This window comes from Anomaloglossus baeobatrachus, chromosome 1 (assembly GCF_048569485.1).
Source record: "Anomaloglossus baeobatrachus isolate aAnoBae1 chromosome 1, aAnoBae1.hap1, whole genome shotgun sequence".
Lineage (NCBI taxonomy): Eukaryota > Metazoa > Chordata > Amphibia > Anura > Aromobatidae > Anomaloglossus > Anomaloglossus baeobatrachus.
This window is the reverse complement of record NC_134353.1, coordinates 57,517,089-57,542,423: the sequence shown is the minus strand read 5'-3', so window position 1 is coordinate 57,542,423 and position 25,335 is coordinate 57,517,089. Positions and strand designations below refer to the sequence as shown.

Below are 25,335 nucleotides of genomic sequence, written 5' to 3'. Positions count from 1 at the left end.
ACTAGAAAGGTGAATAGCATACAAGGTATTAAGTATGCAGTGGATTCCCAAAGCCCCTAGTCCGGATGAACAGTTCTTGAGCAACACATCAGGTGGCACTGCTGCAGCAGGATGGCATAGATGGGGTGTAGTGGTGTAGCATAGCTGAGACATTGATGGCTGATGTAGCAGAGTGATGGTTGATGTAGAAGAGTGATGGCTCTGATGTAGCAGAACTGGCACAGTGATCACTGTTAAAGCTGGAAAATCAATATCTGATGTAGCAGAGCAAGCACAATGATGACTGATTTGGCAGAGCTGTCCCAGCAGAGACTGATAAAGCAGAGTTAGCCCAACTTCGACTGATGGCAATGCCTAATTTAGCAGAGCTGGCCAAGTCTGACTAGCGGTGCTGGAACAACAATGTTAATGTTGCAGATTTGGTACCAAGTTATAACAGAGTTGAGACAGATGAAGCCCAGCATAGTGTAATGGCAGAACACCAACTAAAAACTTGGGATGATGATGACATTAGAGCACATCGGTTTGCTGTGGCACCAATGTCAAGGAGAAATTCCATAGTTTCGGAAATCTCCTTAATAGCAAATGTCTGCTGAAATCTCAAATCAAGCATTACTGAATGCTAGCAAGGAGGAAATTAGACAACGCAAAATGTACAGTAGTTGGTATAAGCTCCTCGTTCAGTAATATGAGGAGGTGCACACCCAAGTGCTTTATTTTTTTTTTTATTACAGAAACCTTGTATAGAGCAGTAATGGGTTAATCTTTTAGTAAAATTCCTAAGTATGCCATTGGCTATATTAAAGCATATCCAGAAAACCTGTGACGTTTATGCATTTTTTGGGACTTCCCCTCCAGCCCCTCCTGTGTCTCCAACTCCATATCTTGCAGAGTTTTTGGCATGTAGTACCTCAGGCCATAAATTTGGACTTGTGCAGATAGCCAGTCTTTGTTATCCACATCTGCATTCCGTTCCTTTGTATCAGTCCTCGGCTGCTGACCTTGGTATACACATACTTGCTATCCTGATACCAGCAGTAATCAGAAAACAGGCTCTTCCTTCTTATTCATATAAAAAAAGAGAGTTTGGTTATAGAAAAGCATATAGGAAAATATATGTGTGTATATATATATATATATATATATATATATATATATATATATACACACACACAGTACAGACCAAAAGTTTGTACACACCTTCTCATTCAAAGAGTTTTCTTTATTTCCATGACTCTAAAAATTGTAGATTCACATTGGAGACATTAAAACTATGAATGAAAACATGTGGAATGAAATACTTAAAGTGTGAAACAACTAAAAATATGTCTTATATTCTAGGTTCTTCAAAGTAGCCACCTTTTTCTTTGATTACTGGTTTGCACACTCTTGGCATTCTCTTGATGAGCTTCAAGAGGTAGTCACCGGAAATGGTCTTCCAACAGTCTTGAAGGAGTTCCCAGAGATGCTTAGCACTTGTTGGCCCTTTTTGCCTTCACTCTGCGGTCCAGCTCACCCCAAACCATCTCGATTGGGTTCAGGTCTGGTGACTGTGGAGGCCAGGTCATCTGGTGTAGCATCCCATCACTCTCCTTCTTAGTCAAATAGCCCTTACACAGCCTGGAGGTGTGTTTGGGGTCATTGTCCTGTTGAAAAATAAATGATGGTCCAACTAAACGCAAACCGGATGGAATAGCAAGCCGCTGCACGATGCTGTGGTAGCCATGCTGGTTCTGTATGCCTTCAATTTTGAATAAATCCCCAACAGTGTCACCAGCAAAGCACCCCAACACCATCACACCTCCTCCTCCATGCTTCACAGTGGGAACCAGCCATGTAGAGTCCATCCGTTCACCTTTTCTACAAAGACACGGTGGTTGGATCCAAAGATCTCAAATTTGGACTCATCAGACCTAAGCACAGATTTCCACTGGTCTAATGTCCATTCCTTGTGTTCTTTAGCTCAAACAAGTCTCTTCTGCTTGTTGCCTGTCCTTAGCAGTGGTTTCCTAGCAGCTATTTTACCATGAAGGCCTGCTGCACAAAGTCTCCTCTTAACAGTTGTTCTGGAGATGAGGTGTGTCCAAACGTTTGGTCTGTACTGTATATATATATACACTCACAGTAAAAAGCATATATTCTCACAGTAAAAAGCATATAGAAAAATATTTTGTATTCTCACACCAAATGGATGCCCAGAAGAAGACACAGCACCATCCGGCAGAACAAGAGCCAGGACCGGAGCCATTAGAGATGCGAGGATTGACTTCCATATTGTTCTGCTTGAACAAAAAGCTCCGGACCCATGCCACAATCATTGGTAGTAGGGTTGACTTATAATGTCATCTGAACCAAATGAATTGAAGCAAAAACCTTAAAGGGATTGTCTAGTGAAAACAAGTAATCACCTGTCAACAGGACTTGTCGATCCGAGGTATCCGGCCTCAGAAGAATGGGGAATTTTTATTCCTGGTAGAATGGAGTGGCACTGTGCATATTTGAACGCTTCTTCACTGTGGGACTTCCAAGCGCTACGCTTGGAGTTTTTGGGAAGCCCCATAAAGGATGAATGGAACAGTACTCAGGCATCCGGCCTGCTCAATGTTAAAAATTCCCCATTCCGCCAGTCAGTGGGGGTCCCTGCGGTCAAACGCTTTAATGGATTGGGAAAACCCCTTTAATGGAAGATATTGAAACCCCTTCTATTGGTCAGAGCTGTACAGCTATGTAGTGCTGGCGTCTCTGCAGGGACGCCGACTTACTCCCTGCCCTGGCCGGGTTGCTTCCTTCCCTGCTGTGCTGCAGCCGTCCATGTGTGCTCCTGCTTCCTCCTTGTCCCTGGGCTTGTGCATGTGTAGTGCCCCTGAGGCTTCAGGCGCTTCAGGGTATTACACCACTTTTGAAGGGTAATATATCTATCCCGGGTCAGGAGGGGGTTTAACTGCCGTTGCCTTCACAAAACCACATACATACAACAATAAGGTACTTTCCCTCAGGGGGTGGACTAGAGCAGACAGGGTGGTTAGCCATCACGAAGCATGGGACCTCCCCAGTCACTAGGACAACCACTGGGGGCGGCACCACTTGGGGTAGAAGTAGGCGCAACCATCTCACTAGAGCAGACCTTCCCGGGCACAGCTTGGAATAACATCTGACACGAGCAGCAGGAGTTGAGTGTTGCTCTTCCTTCGTGGGACCCATGTCTTGGAGCTGGAGGCTCGGCCCGGGTTCCGGATAGCAATCAGGGGACACTCCACTAGAAAGACTTTCATGGGCACCGGCTGTGACCGCCGACTAACCGGGATGGACTGGAGCCCATCGTGGCAGAGAATGGTACTCTGGGGCAGTGCCTGACCTACCAGTGAGTAAAAGACCCAGAACCGCAGCCCCTGTCTCTGCCTCTCCTATACCGCCCAGCGCTGCGGCACCATCAGGGACTACCACCACTTCCGCGTCCGTCTTCGGTCATCCTCCCCGGGGTAACCCTGCTCCGCCTGTGAGGAGCGACACCCTCCCTGCTGCGACCTTCACCATCGGCCCCGGAGAGCAACACCCGCATCAGCGGCCCATCCCTGGCCGCGTACCACAGGAGGTGTCAAAATCTAAAAAGACTTTCCTCACCGTCGCTTCCACCCTCTCCCTCCGTCCTTCATCCTGTCCACCGCCTTCCCTCCCTTCTGTACATCTCGGGGTCACAAAATCAGGCAAGGACAGCCCCTGATGACACAGAGGATCTGCACCCCTGGCCCGGCGATGTGTTGGGTGAAAACCCTTTGACCCCGGGGTGTTCCACATGCAGCTCAGGTCTCCTGTGAGTGTGCTTATGTGTCGCCCTGGGCAAGCCAGGGGACACAGGTCACACACCACCACACCCTGCATCCCAGGTAGGAACATCTGAGCTAACCAAAGGTCCTTGTTGCCTTCCTCCAGAGACTGATGATTCACACCAGGGGGTGGGCCAGGCGGTTGGCTCCGCCCACCGAGGAGATCACAGCTCTGGAGGCGGGAGAAACCAGGCAGATTAGCCCAGGCAGGGCTTGAGTGAGGAGCAGATAAGCTAAGTGAAAGTGAAGGAAGTAAAGTGGTAAAGGAGGAAAGCAAGAGTGGTGACAGAACAGCAAGAGTGTGTAAAGCCTGAAGAGTCCAGCTAAGTGCAGGGCAGGTCAGCAAGGTCAGCAACAGCGGTGACTGTCTGAAGGGGGACCGTTTGGAAGTTCCTGGAAGGACCCCGTAGGCTGTGTGCCCGGCGGTCTGGAGCAGTGTTCCGAAGGACAGTCAGCACCAGGGCAGGGGCCTCTCGGACCCCGGCAAGGCTTGGAGTCGCCATAATTTGCCGAATCCGTCAGTGAAGGGGACGTAGATCCCCCAACAACCAAGTCCCGATTGAAGGCAACAGCCCAGCCAGTGTAAGAGAGACACCGCCACCGCCAAGGCACCAGTTTCTTAGGGCCAGCGCCTGCGGGCAAAGAGTAGAGCTCCTCCGGTCCAGCTTGAAGCCGGGGAGCGGGTTACCGGTGGGGACCCATCGCAACCAACAAGTACACCAAGGTGCTAGGAAAAGGGACATCACCGTCACCTACTGGGAGAGCAAGTGCAGCCGTCCATGGGACCGTCTTACCAGCCGTTTGGTTTACCGTAAAAACTGTGTCAACGTCTCAGGCTGAGTGAGTACCACACTGCCGCAAGGCACAGCGCTGCCCCCGCGTCCCTGCGCCCACCAGGCCCTGCACCTCCCAAGCCATCACCGGGCCCCGCGATCACCAACCCCTACCCACGGAGGGGCAACACAACACCTGGCTGCTCCGCATCACCATCCCTGGGATCCCCGTATTGAGCAGCGGTGGTGAAATCACCACAACCGTGGGTGGCGTCACGGACTATAAACAATCCCCACACCCAACAATCCCCTTTCACTCACGGGCGAGGAGTGCCGCTCGAGAACCCCCGGGATCCGGCCTACAGCTTGAGCCACCACTGAGCAGCGACCGCCGGACCCGAGCAGAAGGGGGTGAGCGTAGTGTGCTGACACCCTCCTCCCCGCTCGCGACAACTTGGCGTCACGAACAGGATCTTACCGCTCTGCCGTTTGGTAGAGGTGCGCCTTGTTACCGCCGGAGGTATCCGACAGAAAAATTTCAGAAGCCGCCATCTTTGGCGTGAAAAGTTCCCGCTCGAGCGTCTTCTCGAGCAGTAGAGGCGCGAAGGCCAAAACCCCGCCCCGAGAGAGGAGGGGCCGGAAAGAGCTAAGGGGGACGGAAACAAGATGTCTGCGCCCGACGGAGCCGCTGGAGGAGCGGTGGTCGCAGCCGCAGCGGCACCCGCGGATGGGAAAGGACCTGCCCAGGTCCCGGCCGTACCGGCGGGAGGTGCCGCGGCCCCCACGCTCGCTCAGGTCATGCCGTTCTCCTTGCCCTATGCGCCCGGAGCTGCCTGGCTACCGCAGTATGACGGGAAACCGGATGCCCTACAGGCCTTCCGGAAAAAGCTTAACCCGTTGCTAGAGCTGTACCCCCTGACTGATAAGCAACGGGCAGCGATAGTGCTAGGCCAGTTAACCGGTGCGGCGGAGCAGGCAGCGGAGACCTGGGCCGAGGGGGACCGGCTCTCTGTAGCCACCATCTTTGAGAAGCTACAGACTGCCTTCGAGACCCGGACTGAAGCTGAGCTGAGGATGCAGTTTTACCAGTGCCGGCAACGAGCTGGGGATAGCATTCGGGACTATGCTCTACGTCTGCAGACCGCCCTCCGCACGCTGAAGCGGGTGAACCCTATTAATGAGGCGGATAGCAACAAGATGTTAGTGGAGCAATTTGCGCAGGGGATGAGGTCCCCTGAGGATCGTAAACAACTCCGGCTGTGGGCCCTGGAACACCCTGATGTGGACTTTGCTGTGTTAAAGGAGCGGGCCATTAAAGCACTACAGCCCCCAGCAACCGAAGTTCTGGAACCCGCCCCGTGGCCCGTCGAGACGGCTCCCGTTGTGGCGGCCTCAGCCAAATCAACCTCTCCAACACCTGCAGCCCCGAGCAGCACAGTGGAAGAACTGGCAGCCCAGGTCCGTCGCATGGACGGAGACCTTGCCAAAATCCTGGCTGCACTACAACCTCTGACCAGACCTCAGCCTCCGGCGCAGATACAGCTTGCTGACAGTCCCGAGGATGTTCCCTGGATGCAGCGGAAAAGTGCTAACAACCCGCGGAGCAGACCCCCAATCTGCTACAAGTGCCGTAAGCCGGGTCATTACTACCGACAGTGCCCGTTAAACGAGCAACCCCTGGGGCCCCGGGCCAATCCTCAGGAGTAGAACATCGTGGCCCCCCGGACTGGCGGGACCGATATATCGGGGCCCGCCCTATCATCCCCGTGGCTGTGGCCGGCATACCAGTGATGGCTCTCTTGGACACTGGATCACAGGTAACTACCATACCGTACACGTTGTACCAGCGGTATTGGGCCGTAGACGAACTGGCGCCCCCAGACAATAGTATAACATTGATTGCCGCTAATGGACTCCCATTGACCCAGGTGGGGTATAAACAAGTGGCTATGACAGTGGGGCAAGCCGAACTGCAACACCAGGGTATGATTGTGATCATGAATGAGCCCAGTGATCATAACCCGAAAATAGTGCTAGGAACCAATGTGATGGAGCACTGCATGGCTTATGTGTTAACCCTATTACAACAGCTAGCCGCCACAGCGGCAGGGTGCCGGCAGAGGGCTGTGCAGCGTGAGATCCGAGCCCTGATGTACCGCCAGCATGTAAGCTCAAGAGGAGGGGAGATTGGTGGAGTGAGAGTGATGGATGTTGCGCCATTGACTGTGCCCCCTAGGAGTGAGATGATGATCTGGTGTAGGGCAGCAGTAGGGCCTCAGGGACGTGACTACCCTGCGATGATGGAGCCCATGCCTTCCGAGCACTGGCCCACTGTAATGGCCGCCCGAGGGGTGGTGGATGTGAAGAAAGGGAGAGTGCCTGTGAGAGTGCTGAACTGTGGAGAGGAAGAAGTCAGGCTTCCCCGGTATGCCACCATTGCCAAGCTGCTCACCCTGGACCTTCACACTATCCATGAAGCCAGTCCATCCACACTCCCACCTACCACCGGCACTTCCCCACCCCAGGGGGAGACAAAGGAGTGGCATCAACAGCTACATGTAGGCACTGATGATACCCCTACACATCACAGGGCAGGGGTATACAGGGTGGTGCAGGAGTACGAACAGGTTTTTAGTAAGCATCCCCTAGACTTTGGGCAGATCAAGGGGGTCCAACACCACATCCCCACCGGTGAACATCCCCCTATCAAAGAGAGGTATAGACCTATTCCCCCTGCACATTACCAGAGTGCCAAGGATATGTTGAGGAATATGAAGGAGGCAGGGGTTATTCGGGACAGCTGTAGTCCCTGGGCCGCTCCATTGGTACTGGTCAAGAAGAAGGATGGTACCATGCGGATGTGTGTGGACTACCGGAAGATCAACCAGATAACCCATAAAGACGCCTATCCATTACCTCGTATTGAAGAGTCTTTGGCTGCACTGAGAACTGCAAACTACTTCTCGACCCTTGACCTCACCAGCGGATACTGGCAAGTGGCCGTGGCCCCAGAGGACCGGGAGAAGACCGCCTTCACCACCCCGATGGGGCTTTGCGAATTCAATAGCATGCCGTTTGGGCTGTGCAATGCCCCCGGAACCTTCCAACGGCTGATGGAGTGCTGTCTGGGACATTTAAACTTCGAGACCGTCCTGCTGTACTTGGATGATGTGATTGTTTATTCCCAGACGTATGAGGCCCATCTGGAGCACCTGGCCGAGGTGTTCGCGTCCCTTGCCAAGTACGGGATGAAATTGAAGCCCTCTAAATGCCACCTGCTGAAACCCAGGGTGCAGTATCTAGGGCATGTGGTGAGTGCGGATGGTGTCGCCCCCGACCCTGAGAAGATTACTGCCATCCAGAGCTGGCCGAGACCAACTACAGTAAGGGAAGTAAGGCAGTTTCTGGGTCTGGTGGGGTACTATCGGCGCTTCATAAAGGGGTATACAAAGATGGCTGCCCCCATGCAAGACCTCCTCGTGGGACAGACCAAAGGTGGTAGACCCATTGGAGCCCCACTGTCGTGGGAGGACAAGCATGAAGAGTCCTTTTGTCAGTTGAAGGCGGCCTTGACCGGAGAAGAGGTCCTGGCGTACCCTGATTATGGGCGCCCGTTCATCCTCCACACGGACGCTAGTAATGTGGGGCTAGGAGCGGTCCTATCCCAGGTCCAGGATGGAAGGGAGAAGGTGATTGCCTATGCTAGCCGAAAACTCCGGCCGACTGAAAGGAACCCTGAGAACTATAGCTCCTTCAAGCTCGAGCTATTGGCGTTGTGTGGGCTATCACGGAGCGGTTCCGCCATTACTTGGCGGCAGCAACATTCACCGCGTTTACGGACAACAATCCGCTGACTCACCTGAACACGGCCAAGTTGGGCGCGTTGGAGCAGCGGTGGGTAGCCCGGCTAGCCAACTATGATTTCACCATAAAGTACCGAGCCAGTCGCGTCAACATAAATGCGGATGCACTCTCCCAAATGCCCCATTTGTCAGAAGAAGGGTGCGAGGACGACGACCTCGAGGAGATTGAGTTGCCTGCGTTTCACCAGCCGCCTACTGAGAGGGTACAAGTACATCAGCAACAAGTGGATCTGGACCCACGGCCCAGTCAAGAGTGGCAGGAAGCTCAGGACCAAGCGCCGGCTGTTCGCCTTGTCAAGACTCTGGTGGAACAAGGTGCTACGGGAATAGACCCTGCCGCCCCAGCCGAAGCCCAACGCTTGTGGAAGGAACGGAAATGGCTTTACCTACACCAAGGGAGGCTGTACCGTGAGCTGATCAACCCGAAGACCCATGAGAAAATATGCCAGTTGGTCATTCCTCAAGCTGACGTCGCTACTGTCCTGCGGGCATACCATGATGGTGCTGGTCACTTCGGGTGGAAGAAGCTGGAGATGCTGTTGAGGGAGCGGTTCTATTGGAGTGGGATGCGTGAATCAGTGGAAGCCTGGTGCCGAGAGTGCGGTCCTTGTACGCTGAGGAGAAAGGACGAGACTAGCCAGAGGGCACCCTTACATCCAATAGTCACCCATCAGCCACTGGAGTTGGTCGCCCTAGACCATGTCAAGCTCACCCCTAGCCGAAGTGGGTACACCTACGCATTGACCATTGTAGACCACTACTCAAGATTTATGGTGGTAGTCCCCGTTAAGGACCTGACTGGTCGAACTGCTGCTCGAGCGTTCCAGGCTTATTTTTGCCGACCTCATGGGTACCCCGAAAAGGTGCTGACTGACCAAGGCCCGGCCTTTGAAGCAGAGGTGTTCCACGAATTCTGCCAGTTGTACGGCTGCAAGAAAATCCGGACCACTCCGTACCACGCCCAAACCAACGGCATGTGCGAGAAGATGAACCACTTGGTCCTGGGGCTTCTCAAGACGCTACCGCTGGAAGAACGGAACCTGTGGCCGGAAAAGTTACCCGACTTGGTCGACATGCACAATAATATCCCCTCTAGCTCGACGAAGTGCACCCCAGCGTATCTGATGAGGGCTCGGCCTGGCCGCCTGCCGGTGGACCTGGAGATGGGGTTGGAGGCCCCAGAAGCACTCCCTTCGACGGTGGAGTGGGAAAGTCGGAGGAGAGCACAATACCGGCAAATCCAGGAGTATGTGGAGAAAAACCTCAGTCGAAGTCGAGAACAGCAGGAGCACCGGTTCAATCAGAAGGCGTCCGCGGGTCCTTTCAGCCAGGAGATGTAGTGTTGAAACGGAAGAGGAAGGCCCACAAGTTGGATGATCAGTGGGAGCAAGTCCCTTACGTCATACAACCCACAGAATGGGAAGATGGGAAGGCCTACCAGATCAGTCGTGACCAAGGGGGCACCCTGGCCACAGTTTCCCGGGACCATCTAAAAAGGTGCCCCCCAGCGTTGAAGGCAGAGGCTGAAGTACCAGTTCCTCCACCAGCGGAGAATGGCAGCAGAGGTAATCCACACGGTAATGGGTGACTTCCCAGCAAACTGGCCTACACAGAACGGCGCGGTGATTCTTCCAGTGATACTGTTCCCACAACCCGTGGATGAAGAAGTAGTGGAAGCGGTTAACCGTGAGCCAGAACCAGTGCCAGTGCCCAGGGATGAACCTGTACCCAGCTCCCCTACACCCCCGCCTGCCCCACACTATAGCCGGGAGGAGGAGCCGATTGTTCCCTCTACCCCACTGTCTAGCACCACTGACACCGGTCCCCGAAGGTCCACCCGTTCCAACCTAGGTAGACCCCCACTTAGGTACAGGGAGACCGTTCTGTGAGTACAAGAGGGCAGGGAATGTAAAGAGTGTTTGTTGTTTAAAAAGTTTTGAAAGAATGATAAGTGAAATTACCGAAGAAGTTACCTGATTTGCTTGTAATTGAACCGGCCGGAGCCGGCACCGTTGTCCCTGTGGGGACCGTTTAAAAGTTTTGCATGGGAACTATCCATGGACAAGCCCGTGAACTTGCAGGGCACCCACAAACGTTAAGTGGCTTGTAAATATGTTGTTTACCGTTACCGTTTTCCGCAATGCCGCCTCCGGAGAGGCAGGTTGGAGTGAGGGCCCTGAGCAGAGCAGGCTGGGGCCCAGCCACCAAAGGAACCGGTGGCTACCCTCTGGAGGGAAGGACAGATCCCGCTCGGGTACCGTGTGCTGGACTGTGGGTCAAGGGGTGCTGCCTGGGCTTTAGGGGCAGCATCAGGGCCAGGTTGCTTGGGTGGGAGAGAGCGGAAACCGTAACTGTAAACCGTTATGCAACGTTAAAGAAATGTGCCTCCCGTTTTGGGAAGAGTTATTAAAAATGTAAATATATTTTATTATTATTATGTTATCTTTTACAGAAAAATAAATCCGGTGTTGGACGGCAGCCCGCGGACGGTCTGCATTTTGCTAAGGGGGAATGTGTCGCCCTGGGCAAGCCAGGGGACACAGGTCACATACCACCACACCCTGCATCCCAGGTAGGAACATCTGAGCTAACCAAAGGTCCTTGTTGCCTTCCTCCAGAGACTGATGATTCACACCAGGGAGTGGGCCAGGCGGTTGGCTCCGCCCACCGAGGAGATCACAGCTCTGGAGGCGGGAGAAACCAGGCAGATTAGCCCAGGCAGGGCTTGAGTGAGGAGCAGATAAGCTAAGTGAAAGTGAAGGAAGTAAAGTGGTAAAGGAGGAAAGCAAGAGTGGTGACAGAACAGCAAGAGTGTGTAAAGCCTGAAGAGTCCAGCTAAGTGCAGGGCAGGTCAGCAAGGTCAGCAACGGCGGTGACTGTCTGAAGGGGGACCGTTTGGAAGTTCCTGGAAGGACCCCGTAGGCTGTGTGCCCGGCGGTCTGGAGCAGTGTTCCGAAGGACAGTCAGCACCAGGGCAGGGGCCTCTCGGACCCCGGCAAGGCTTGGAGTCGCCATAATTTGCCGAATCCGTCAGTGAAGGGGACGTAGATCCCCCAACAACCAAGTCCCGATTGAAGGCAACAGCCCAGCCAGTGTAAGAGAGACACCGCCACCGCCAAGGCACCAGTTTCTTAGGGCCAGCGCTTGCGGGCAAAGAGTAGAGCTCCTCCGGTCCAGCTTGAAGCCGGGGAGCGGGTTACCGGTGGGCACCCATCGCAACCAACAAGTACACCAAGGTGCTAGGAAAAGGGACATCACCGTCACCTACCGGGAGAGCAAGTGCAGCCGTCCGTGGGACCGTCTTACCAGCCGTTTGGTTTACCGTAAAAACTGTGTCAACGTCTCAGGCTGAGTGAGTACCACAGTGCCGCAAGGCACAGCGCTGCCCCCGCGTCCCTGCGCCCACCAGGCCCTGCACCTCCCAAGCCATCACCGGGCCCCGCGATCACCAACCCCTACCCACGGAGGGGCAACACAACACCTGGCTGCTCCGCATCACCATTCCCGGGATCCCCGTATTGAGCAGCGGTGGTGAAATCACCACAACCGTGGGTGGCGTCACGGACTATAAACAATCCCCACACCCAACAATCCCCTTTCACTCACGGGCGAGGAGTGCCGCTCGAGAACCCCCGGGATCCGGCCTACAGCTCGAGCCACCACTGAGCAGCGACCGCCGGACCCGAGCAGAAGGGGGTGAGCGTATTGTGCTGACACCCTCCTCCCCGCCCGCGACACTTAGAGCATGCATGCTCGCACTGGCCCTCCTCCTAAAGGGTCGGCGTGCTATTTCCAGGAAATGCCTCTCAGCCATAGGCACTCTGTATTTAGGGCACCCTCCCATTAGGGGAGTTACCTGAACATCGTCCTTGGTTAGTTTGGCTACCAGTCTGCTAGCTAGTTGTCAGGTCCCATTTATCCCTGTGTCAGTCACCTGCACTTGCCTTCCAATATATATCTCTCCCTGCCGTGCTCACCATATCTGTCTGTACCTGCCTTCCTGTCTGTTCCGGTCATCCCGCATGTACCTACCTGCACCTGTGCCTATACCTGAGTCCATCTCCTGTCCAGGGGGTCAGCTGCAACAATACCGATCACTGCCCTGGGAGTAGTACCTGGCATCTGCCTTGCATTGGCACTTAGTTAAGCCCCTCCCACTAAAGGGTAAGCCCGGAGTCCCCCTGTGGTCCAGTAGGTCCACTTACGCTCGCCACTTTACCATTTCCGGCAGCAAGCGTTACAAGCTAGGAAGCCATCGCAGTTGAAAAGTCCCTAGAAAAACTTTGAAGTGCCAAATAAAGTTTCTTTGTTCTTTACAAAACTTTCTTGTGACTTATTTTCTTCTGGAAACACATTAACCCCTTCATTGTGCACCCCTGTTCCAATGCAAGGCGTTATAACAGCACGTTTGGTAGTAAACGTTTCATCCTCATGTAAAGAACATCCTCTACAGGAAGCCTCCATTTATTTCCCTGTGTGACCGGTGAATTTGATAAATTTTGGAAAGAATGATTTGTTCTGTATGAAGTATTTGGTTACCTCGCAGAATTTCTGTTTGTGAACGATGAAGAACCATTGTTTGTCAGATATCTGCCAGTATCAGCAGGCGCTGCCATTAGTCTTCTGGAAGCAAAGGACAATCTGTACGTATCATAGAGGATAAATAGCTCTCTAGGCCGAGGTGATGTTTTCGTTCATATCATATGTATTCAAGGCATCAGGACAGGAGGGAGAAGAATCATTTACATTGAGCCTGACACACATGGATGTTGCGGGTCGATAAAGGTTTATATTTGCACAATAATCAAAGATAACCAGGAAAAAGAGGAGAGTGTGTTCTGTTCAGTTGGCAAGCAAAATCGGTACCTTTCCTGGTCATGGTGTTCAAAACTCGTCACGAAGTGTAAGATGATAACAGGGGACCGGGGCTCCTAACCTGGCCCTCTGGCTAGGGATCCATAGCTGTCCCTACTCCCAGAGATACGTCTAATGGTGACAATGTCTGGGCCGCCTTCCTTGCCTTACTCCTGGCCAGCACTAAATAATACCCCATCTGCCCCAATCCCAGGGAAGGGCTGGGACAGGAGTGGTTGAACCCACAGAAGATACCAAAACTCTATCTCGCAGTGCCCTCACACTGAGTTATCAGACAACAAATGATAAGAAGGAAAATAAATAGCAGGAAGGAACTAACCAAATAATAGAATTAATACCACAGCACTCCAAGCAAAAGTAGTAGTAAAGCACAATTTGCTGGAACACAATAGCACATGAATCGGATTAGCAAAAGCTATAGCTGGCATGAGAATAGATTCCTCCATCTTAAAAAGGTGAGGAGTAACTGTGATAGGTCTCCTGCATCATGTGATCCAAAATGTAACCAATACGCTGGCAGAAATTAAATCATGCTAGCCTGATCTCTAATGAGCACACAGCTGATTGACGCCCGAGCCTGCCTGTGAAACTCAGAAGCACCAGAGAAAGCATAGTGTGGAATCTGAACAGCGTCTGATGCCACCATGACACTCAGCAAGTTACGAGCCAAACACCGTGTAACAGACTCTTTCATCTATATCATAATTAGCTCTGGCTGCATACATTAATCACTTTGCAAAGCTCATACCTGGTCCGGCTTGTCCCTACATCCTTGACTAGAAGTGTTGCATAGTTTGGGCTCACTAAAAGCCGAAAGTCATGCCAGGTGAGCCACGGCAGTCACACCTTCTTACCTACCCTGCAATTAGTTCTACTAGCATCTTGCACCATTCCTGTGTAGCGGGTCCGTAGGCTGGCTAGTTCTGGAGAGACTTGACTGGGGAAGCTGCAGAAGTAGGCTGACCTAAAAGGCGTACTTACTAAAGTGGTGTAAATCGATTTGATGGAATTTAAATTCTTGTCGAATTTTAAGAAATTTCCATACCTGGCAAATTGAAACACTTTGAAATTCAATGTGCAGAAATTGTCCAAAAAAATGTTGCCCAATTTTACACAAAGCAAAAGATTGCATTAGTCCACGAAAGCTGTTATGACCTCCAGGCGTAGGCTTAGCCTATGCGTAGGCTTATCCATAGTGCCTTGCAGCTGTCACATCACATGATGTACCACAGCTAATCATTAGTTACTATCGTAGCCTGTAGAAAAGCTGAGTCAGGGAGTGCAGGAGCCATTATGTGATGAATCTGGATAGAGATAGGGAAAGAAAGACATAAAACACTGAATAAACATTGCAAATAATGTGTGACAGCACAGTGGTTAACAATGGTTACTGTTGTGAACACATTTGGACTGGGTTCCAGTTTTGGGCTCCCTCTGGTTACCAATGATGGTAGTGTTGTTGGCTTGCTTAATAGAAGCCAGACAGGTGATGAGGATTGGAAATCAGGTTTGTCTGACTGGCCTATATAACTGTGTAGTGTTCTCTTGTTCCTGGCTGGTGCTCAATGTTTCCTCCTATGTTCTAGGACATCCTGAAGCCAGCCTAATCTTCTGTTTCTACCTGGACTCATTACAGATAAGTCTGGTCTTTGTACCCTGCTGTTTGCTTCCACTTACATGTTTGCTGTTTAGGTACTAAGGCTTATTTTCTGATTTTGCTTGTGTGGAGTCTGGGTGGAGTTGGATCATTCCCTACTGTAAATGTTTGTGTACCTTGCTTCATTTTCTGCAGTATATTTTGTTTTGTCATACTCAGTACTGATTTCAGTCCCTCCTCTATATTAGTGTTTTGCTTGGATCCCAGTAACACCAGAGTACTGATATAGTGGGGGCAGAGTCCATGTGGACTCGGTATTTTTCCATATCAAGTGTGTTGGTATTTTCTAGGGTTTTGCACAGCTGCAGACAGTGCTCTTTTCTATCCTTTCCTATATAGATAGTTTGGGCCTCATCTTTGCTGAATTTGTTTTCTTCCTGTGTATTGTGTTTTCCTACATCACCGTAATCTTTATATATGGGGGGCTATCTATATTTTTGGGGAACTGCTCCGAGGCAGATTAGTTTTCCTTGTATGTCTCTCTGTAGGAATAATTAGTTCTCCGGCTGTGTCGAGGCGACCAGGTCATCGTAGGCTCGTCCAACGGCTACTTCTAGTTGTGTGTCAGTGTGAGGTCTGCAGTCCGCTAAGATTCCAACCACTCTGGTAACACTCTGAGTTTTCCAATTTTTTTCCTTTTTTCGGTTCCTCCTCGGTCGCTGAATCATAACAGGTTACCATCCATTTACCCATAGCCATATATTTTGAGGTTATTTGGACATTACTAAGGCGGTGTTTGTGTTCTAGAGCTGAAATGTGTTCATCACAGTCCTAGGAGACCTCAGAGATTTTCATGTGTCTGTAAAGGGCAATTAGACGCTTTGCAGTACTTGCATTTCACGGCAAAACAATTAATATTAGTCACATTTTTTACAACAATTCAGCAAAGCTGGTGAAAACAAATTTCCAAAAATTCACGCATCTCTTATCCTTACCATTCCCACTGCTGGAACCAATGTAGATTACAAATGACAGTCACCTTCCTTTCCCACAGTCCCATCTGGTGCCTGCTGAGTAGCGTAGAATCATCAGTGGCATTCAAATAATAAGTACAGCAGAGGACCAAGAAGATGTGCCACTGCTGTTCAGATGATAGTGGCATCTCGATTATTGGTGTTATTATTATTTTTTAGTGGCCTTAAGCTGGAACTCAAGCCATGGCAACTTGATGGAGGAACACTCTGTAGGAGGATCGATGTTGTGCAAGCCTAGATAGGTCCACCAGCATCTTCTCCGCCTAGATAGGTCCACCAGTGTCTTCCCCGCCTAGATAGGTCCACTAGGGTCTTCTCCGCCTAGATAGGTCCACCAGAGTCTTCTCCACCTAGATAGGTCCGCCAGGATCTTCTACGCCTAGATAGGTCCACCAGGGTCTTCTCCACCTAGATAGGTCCATCAGGGTCTTCTCGACCTAGATAGACCCACCAGGGTCTTCTGCCGTTATCTTTATAGCATCAAGCCATTAGGTTGCTGGTCTTCCTCTTCACCTTGTTCCTTCTATTCTTCCAACCATGATGTCCTTATCCGGTGGTTGCTCTCTTCATATGATGTCCAAAGAAGGCAAGTCGTAGCTTGGTGATCCTTGATCAGAGTGACATTTCTGGCTTCATTTGTTCCAAAATAGATTTGTTTGTTCTTCTTGCCATCCATGGTGTTGATAACATCTTTCTCCAGCACATTTCAAAGGCATTGATTCTTCTTCTGTCTTGTTTCTTTATCATCCAGCTTTTGAATCCATATCTTACTACAGAAAACACCAGGCAATGTACGGGCTGAGTCTTCATTGCCAGTGAAATGTTCCTCGATTTAAAGATCTTGTTCAGTGACTTCATTGTTGATTTGCCCATAGCTATTCTCCTATTGATTTCTGGTGTCATCGCTGCAGAAATGATCCGAGAAAGTTAAATTCCGTTACAACTTCCAGTTCGTTGCCGTGCATCTCAAATGTGTCTTGGTCGTACTTGGCAGTAGACAATATAATTTCTTCTTTGTATTGAGTAGGAGTCCCATGTTTGAGGTTTCCATCTTGACCCTATAATAAGTCTCCAATCTACAGTGCCTTGCGAAAGTATTCGGCCCCCTTGAATTTTTCAACGTTTTCCCTTATTTCAGGCTTCAAACATAAAGCTAAAAATGTTAATGTTATGGTGAAGAATCAACAACAAGTGGGCACAATTGTGAAGTTGAACGAAATGTATTGCTTATTTTAAACTTTTTTTAAAAAAATAATAAACTGAAAATTGGGGGGTGCAATATTATTCATCCCCTTTACTTTCAGTGCAGCAAACTCGTTCCTGAAGTTCATTTAGGATCTCTGAATGATCCAATGTTGTCCTAAATGACTGATGATGATAAATATAATCCCCCTGTGTGTAATCAAGTCTCCGTATAAATGCACCTGCTCTGTGATAGTCTCAGTGTTCTGTTTAAATCACAGAGAGCATCATGAAGACCAAGGAACACAATAGGCAGGTCCGTGATACTGTTGTGGAGAAGTTTAATGCTGGATTTGGTTACAAAAAGATTTCCAAAACTTTAAACATCCCAAGAAGCACTGTGCAAGCGATCATATTAAAATGGAAGGAGTATCATACCACTGCAAATCTACCAAGACCTAGCGGTCCATCCAAACTTTCATCTCAAACAAGGAGAAGACTGATCAGAGATGCGGCCAAGAGGCCCATGATCACTCTGGATGAACTGCAGAGATCTACAGCTGAGGTGGGAGAGACTGTCCATAGGACAACAATCAGTCATACACTGCACAAATCTGGCCTTTATGGAAGAGTGGCAAGAAGAATGACATTTCTCAAAGATATCCATAAAAAGTGTCATTTAAAGTTTGCACAAGCCACCTGGAGACACCAAACATGTGGAAGAAGGTGCTCTGGTCAGATGAAACCAAAATCAAACTATTTGGGCACAATGCCAAATGATATGTTTGGCGTAAAAGCAACACATCTCATCACCCTGAACACACCATCCCCACTGTCAAACATGGTGGTGGCAGCATCATGGTTTGGGCCTGCTTTTCTTCAGCAGGGACAGGGAAGATGGTTAAAATTGATGGGAAGATGGATGGAGCCAAATACAGGACCATTTTTTTTTTTATCCAATCAATTTTTATTGTAGGAAGTTACAGTACAAAAAGAATAAATTCAGGTATCATTGGCAATAATACACAAAGAGAATAACACTGTAACAAGTGGTAGTATAACCTTTGATTATGATTCATATTTCCTATCAAACCACCAACAATCATGTCTGATCCATGTTGCAACTTTTTTAGGTTAATCAATACCCAATACGTATAGAATCAACCTACCGAATTACTCTTTAGTCCTCAAAAAGAGGGTTGCAGACAATAAGAACCAGAGAGTAAGAAAGGAAAATAAGAAAAGGGAGGAGAGAGAGAGGTGGAGGGGAGGGGGGAGAACAATACAGGACCATTCTTGAAGAAAACCTGTTGGAGTCTGCAAAAGACCTGAGACTGGGACGGAGATTTGTCTTCCAACAAGACAATGATCCCAAAGATAAAAGCAAAATCTACAATGGAATGGTTCACAAATAAACGTATCCAGGTGTTAGAATGACCAAGTCAAAGTCCAGACCTGAAACCAATCGAGAATCTGTGGAAAGAGCTGAAAACTGCTGTTCACAAACGCTCTCCATCCAACCTCACTCAGCTCCAGCTGTTTGCAAAGGAAGAATGGGCGAGAATTTCAGTCTCTCGAGGTGCAAAACTGATAGACACATACCCCAAGAGACTGCAGCTGTAATCGCAGCAAAAGGGGGCGCTACAAAAGTATTAACTTAAAGGGGATGAATAATATTGCACACCCCACTTTTCAGTTATTATTTTTTATAAAAGTTTAAAATAAGCAATAAATTTCATTCAACTTCACAATTGTGTCCACTTGTTGTTGATTCTTCACCAGAACATTAAAATTTGTATCTTTATGTTTGAAGCTTGAAATGTGGGAAAAGGTTGAAAAATTCAAGGGGGCCGAATACTTTTGCAAGGCACTGTATCTACGCTTGTTGCTATGAATGTTGTATCGTCTGCGTATTATTGATGATTCATCTGCCATTTTTGATTCTTTCTTTTTCGGCAAGTCCAGCCTTCCTGAAAATAGCTTCTGCATATACATGGAAGAAAAATGGAGACAGGAAGAAGCCTTGTCAGACGTCTCGCTCTATTTTAAACCATGTTGTAGTCCATTCAGACTTTTGAATCTTGGTCAATGTAAAGGTTCCCGATGAGGTTGATCAGGTGGTTCGGCACACACATATCCTTCACGGTATTCCCAAAGTTTTTGGTGATCAACACAATCGAAAGCTGTAGTCAATGAAGCAAAAATAGATTTCTTTGTTGTATTCTTTGGCCTTTTCAATTATCCATCTAATGTTAGCAATCCTATCTCTTGTTCCTCTGCTTTTTCTGAATTCTGCTTGTTCCTCTGGCAGCTCATTGTCACAGTAAGGCTGTAGCCATCTTTGTAGGATCTTCAGCAATATTTTGCTGGCATGAGGTATGAGCGCAATAGTCCGGTAGCAGCTCCCTTCTTCCGAATAGGAATAAACACCGGTCTTGTCTAGTCCTTGGGCTATTTACCAGTTGTCCATATCTGCTGACACAGGGATGTGATGACATCAACTGTTCATAAGAAGACTTTATTAGCTCTATTGGAATATTGTCACATCCAGATGTCATGATTGACTCCTGGCTCAGCTGGAGCTGAGCCTTTTTTTAGTTTCACTTCTGATGCAGGTCACGTTCGGGGTTAATCTTTTCTGCCTCGTTCTGGAGGTCAGGCTGCTTTATTAGGGCACTGTTTCTCTTGGACTTCGCCAGTGATATTTCTGGCTCTGCTGTGTTCTGCTCTTGAGTGACCTGTTGTCTGCCCTGCCCCCTCCTGACCTCCGTGTTCACCTGACCTGTTAACCTCCTCTGTTGTCTGTTTCCATCAGTGTCTCTCCCGCTGTCTCCCTGTTCATTCCTTATCGGGTTACCTTAATTCTGTCTTGTCTTCCCACTCCCCCTCGCTTCTAGGCTCTGATTTCTCGGCTACTGACTATTTGCTTCCCTCTGACTACGTTTAGACTTTGCCGTTGTGTATTTACAAGACCTCATTTTGTGACACGGCTTTCTGACGATTCTACTGCCATCTGGTCGGCTTGACTAGTATTACCTCTGCTAAGGGAATTCCCTGCTCATACGTTTCCTCCACTTTTACGCCCCCTAGTGGTTTACCAGCTAACTACCTTCTCAGATAGTTTCAGGAATCCTCTCAGTCCCACATTACTGCGCTGTACTGCTATTGTACATCTTAGAGTACAGCGTGACACCAGATGTTTTGTTTTTTTGACAGAAGCTTTATCGTAGCAACGACTTCATCATTCAAGATGTTCAGTTCACTATTATTTCCAGTCTCAGTTTCTTGCTGAGTCCTTCTTGTAGAGGAGCTCCGTGTACTCTTTCCATCTTTCCTTGATATGTTCTGACATAAGTATTCCAATACTGATAAAAGGGGAAATAAAGCCTATCTCAATGCAGACATACCTGCACCCTACTGGTTCCTGTACAGACTAGTATCCCTAGCTGCACAGCCCCTAAGGGCTCCTGCAAAGACTGGACTATCCCTGTCCACAGCACTAGACACCCACAACTCGGACCTATCTACCTAAAAACCTTCCAGTTGTTCCTCATCCCACCTGAGGAACCAGAGGGGACTTTGCTAAGCACTATAAACAAAGATAAGAAAAGCATGCAGCGATAGGCAAGGACCCAAGGAGAGGAAACATAAAACATGTGCACAGGTAGGCAAAGGAGAAATTGTAACTGCAAGCAAGCGTAAACACCTAACAAGCTATGAAAAAAGAAAAGATAGGTATAGGAAAGTCAAATGATAACGCACAGAGAAAACAACACTGGCCTCTGCTTAAATCACTTAGCAGCAGGGCTGGAACTCCTTTAGCAGCAATCCACATATAATTATAGCCAGTAGAGAAGGTTAGTATCAGCAGAGTTTAAATAGCCCCACTCGGGATGTGATAGGACAAAGAAAGTGAGCAAGTGAGAACACCTGATAACTATGAAGCAAAAGGATAGAAGCAAAGGTAAAAGACAATCATCATTTGCTCAGTGACTGACCAGGCTGTGGATCAGCAGGTAAGGAAACGGACAGCACCGGCTCAAGTCTCAAACCATGACAGTAAGTTTGTTCCCATTGGCGTCTTTCAACATTCCCACTCTTAGTTAAAACTTTTGACGTATCTCTTTGATCTTTTGGTATGCCTTCCTCGTCTTGCCTTTCAGAAGTTCGTTTTCTATCTCTGTACATATGATTTGGTAATAAAGCTCTTTGCTCAAATGGCTGTCTTTAGTCTTTTACTGATGTTGTCTTTGTCCTGCTTGTTACCTTTTGCCACTTATCTTTTCTTCAATGTTCTTTAGCATCTCTTCTGTAACCATGGCTATGAGGGTCTCTTCTGCCTGTTGTTTATTGTCTTTCTGGCTTTTTCAGGAATAATAGTTTTTTTTTGTGTCCATAATTTCTCAGACTTTCTTTCATTCGTGTCCAATGATATAAATCAGTTGTGCAGACCATTCCAAAAAAACTTCAGGTATGTTGGTTAAATCAAAGTTGGAGGCGACTTGTTGTCTTGTCAGTTTGCACGTCTTGACTCTAAACTTTGCTGTCAAAAGACCAGTTCCACAGTCAGCTCCTGGCCTTGTTTTTGCAGTAAGGAGCGACGACCTCCATCTTTGGCTAACACATATATAAGTCAATCTAATTCTTATAGACCCTATTTGGGGATGTGCATGTGTAGAGTCTTCATTTGTGATTTTGGAAGAAGATGTTCATGATCGACAGTTGATTGGTCATGCAAAAGTCAACGAAGGTTCCTAGCGCCTCGTTTCATTCACCAAGTCCTAAGTTTCCAACAACGGTTCCATGGTTGCCGGGGCCCACTTTGACATTCAAGTCTCCAATAACTCTTGTTTTGGCATCTTGTCGATTCCTTCTTGATCTAGATCATAGAATAGTTCAGTGTCCTCCTCGGCATCTGTTGGTGGTGAGTAGACTTGTATAACTGTGACATGCATTAGCGCTCTTTGTACGGTAGTATCGAGATGACTCTATCACTGATTGCATTGGACTTCTGGACAATGGCAAACAATTTTCAGTTGAGAACAGTAGATCCAATGTTCGTTTGACTGGAAATGTCTGGATTGAGTCCATCTTAGCTTGTGAATTCCAATAAGTCGAATTCTTTTCTTTCCGTTTCGGCTTTAATGATGGCCAGTTTCCCTTGGCTCATAATTTGTACATTCTAAGTTCCGAACTTTATGATATCTCTGCAGCTTTTGATCTTCCCTTTCGACCAAGTAATATCAGCACCAAGACGTCCTTGCGGCTTTGATCCTGGCGCATCATGAGCATTGAGCATACTCAGGTCGACCATCGGCTGTTCCCCAGTAGCTTGTTGGGTGCCTTCCAACTTAGGGGCGCATCTTCCAGCACCATAGCAAATTCCTTTAGTTGTAAGTTTTCTTGGCATAATGCGGAAGTAGATTAGCAGCCCTTTCTTCCACGCAATAATGTGGCTCCTGTGAAGGAGTCACACTGAATCAGAGTTGTGTGTTGTCAGTACAAACCACCTCATCTTGCGCTGTCCTGCTGCCAACGTTGGCACTGGGCAGTATGCTTAGTTTGGTGCCTCAATTGAAACCTTTGAATCCTATCCGCTTGAAGTGTCCCTGATGTCAAAATACATTGCCAATGGCATGGCTTTCAACATCACTGATCCCCACAAATGCACACAAAAAATACACAATACAGACATAAAAACCCCGAAATCCATACATAAAATACACAATACAGACAAATACACAATGAACAGAAATACATAATACAGACATCAAATACACAATACAGACATAAAAACCCCAAAATCCATACATAAAATACACAATACAGACAAATACACAATGAACAGAAATACATAATACAGACATCAAATACACATTACAGGCAAATATACAATGAAGGGAAATACACAATACAGACAACAAAACCACAATGAAGAGAAATACACAATACAAACAAATACACTATACAGATAACAAAACCACAATGAAGAGAAATACACAATACAGACATCAAATACACAATACAGACAACAAAACCACAATGAAGAGAAATACACAATACAGACAACAAAACCACAATGAAGAGAAATACACAATACAAACATCAAATACACAATACAGACAAATACACGATGAAGAGAAATACACAATGAAGACATCAAATACACAATGAAGAGAAATACACAATAAAGACATCAAATACACAATACAGACAAATACACGATGAAGAGAAATACACAATGAAGACATCAAATACACAATGAAGAGAAATACACAATAAAGACATCAAATACACAATACAGACAAATACACGATGAAGAGAAATACACAATGAAGACATCAAATACACAACACAGATATATATATAAAAAAAACCACAATCCATACATCAAATACACAATACAAACAAATACACAATGAAGAGAAATACACAATACAGACATCAAATACACGATGAAGAGAAATACACAATACAGACAAATATACAATGAAGGGAAATACACAATACAGACATCAAATACACAATACAGACATCAAATACACAATAGAGACAAATACACAATGAGGAGAAGTGTGTTTGTGGAGTGTCAGAGTCTGTAGTCTGAGCAGCATCTGATGCCGCCATGACACTCGGCGAGTTAACAGCCAAACTTCGTGTGACAGACATATAGTGATAAAAATTCTACATGTGATGTAGATGTTGGCTTATAAATTACCATAAGAAAGGACACAGTGCTAAATATAAAAGTTCCACTTGTAACGATGTAGATGCCGGCTCATAAATTACAATTACAAATAACATATAGCACTAAAAATAAAAGTTTCACATGTAATGATGTAGATGTCCGCTCATAAAATAGAATAAAAAAAGGACATATAGTGCTAAAAATAAAAACCACATTTAACGATGTAGATGTCAGCTCTGATCCAATGTACTTTACAGACGGCAATGTAATTTGCATTGCATTCTATCTTTGTATCACTAGCTGGTGCCAGGATAACATGCTATACTGCCATCTGGTGCCACAGATATCATTTTAAAGGCAAATCCCCCCTTTTTTTTAACCTGTATTGTATTTTGTTGCTATTTTATTTCCAGTTACTTGTAGTTTATTATTCATCTGTGCTAGCTGTAAATTACCACTACATGTACCGATCTGTCTATTTGGATGAGCAGAGCTGCAGTGTAAAGCATTGGGGAGAGAAAAAAAACAATAAACTGACATCTAATGAGGCAGGAGATACAATTAAAATTCAGTTAGTCTTCACCAGATAATACTCCGAGGCATATCCCACAGATTTCAGCAGCTATAAATCACTATAAATATACTATTATACAATATAATATAATTTGGAGAATGTCTTGTAGATCTAACGTATTAATCAGTAATGATAACAATGTGATAGCTGATAAATCAGGATGCTTCACAGCAGCTGTAAAGTGAGACTGAGCTTTCAGTGAAGGTGGTGGTTCCGTTCTGCTGCCACCTACTGGCCATTACACAAAGTACAGGATTGGTAAAATTTAAGACACTACTATATTTCAGGGGTCAACAACGTTCATCACCCCAGCTGCTGGGAAACCTCAACTCTAGACCACCCTGACAACCTGTGGCTTCCAAAGAACGCTGAGGGTTTTAGTTTGTCGATAAACCCTGCAGTATGTTACATTGGGTGCAAATATTGAAGGAACTAGTATGGAGAATGCTGATTGGATAATAAGTCCTCATACCCTCTTGTTTTTTTACAGCGCCATACCCTCTGGCTTGGAGGGCGCAGCATGCTCTGGCCCCTTCTTCTGGAAGCAACACAACCCCTTGGCCAATGATGCGGAGTTCACCTGAGGCAGGTAAATAATGGCTTTCTATTATATTCTTATACTGTTTATACTGCATATAAGGCATATTTTGGTCTTTTTTTTAGAAATACCCATATAAATTATCTACAGCTGAGACCAGAAGCTTACATAGACTATCTAATTAACTCAGATGTTGCCAATACACCTATCAGAAGCTTCCAAAGACATGACATCATCATATGGGCTGTCCCATATTGTTTAAAGGCATAGTACTCTTAATGTATGGAAACGTTTGACTTTGCAGAAAGTAATAAAAATGCCTGAAAACATTCTCTCTCTCTCCTATTATTCTGGCATTTGGCAAATATAAATAATTTTGGTTCCTAA

General features: G+C 47.5%; 1 protein-coding gene across 5 annotated transcripts in view; it reads left to right on the top strand.

Annotated features, from left to right (window-relative positions):
• Positions 1-25,335, top strand: part of CTBP1 (C-terminal binding protein 1) — a 676,340-nt gene that overhangs the window by 279,030 nt on the left and 371,975 nt on the right. For all 5 annotated transcript variants that reach the window (XM_075346797.1, XM_075346799.1, XM_075346798.1 and 2 more), the window contains exon 3: positions 24,901-24,999. In XM_075346797.1, the coding sequence (XP_075202912.1) occupies positions 24,901-24,999 (99 nt within the window). The remainder of the gene's footprint in view (positions 1-24,900; positions 25,000-25,335) is intronic.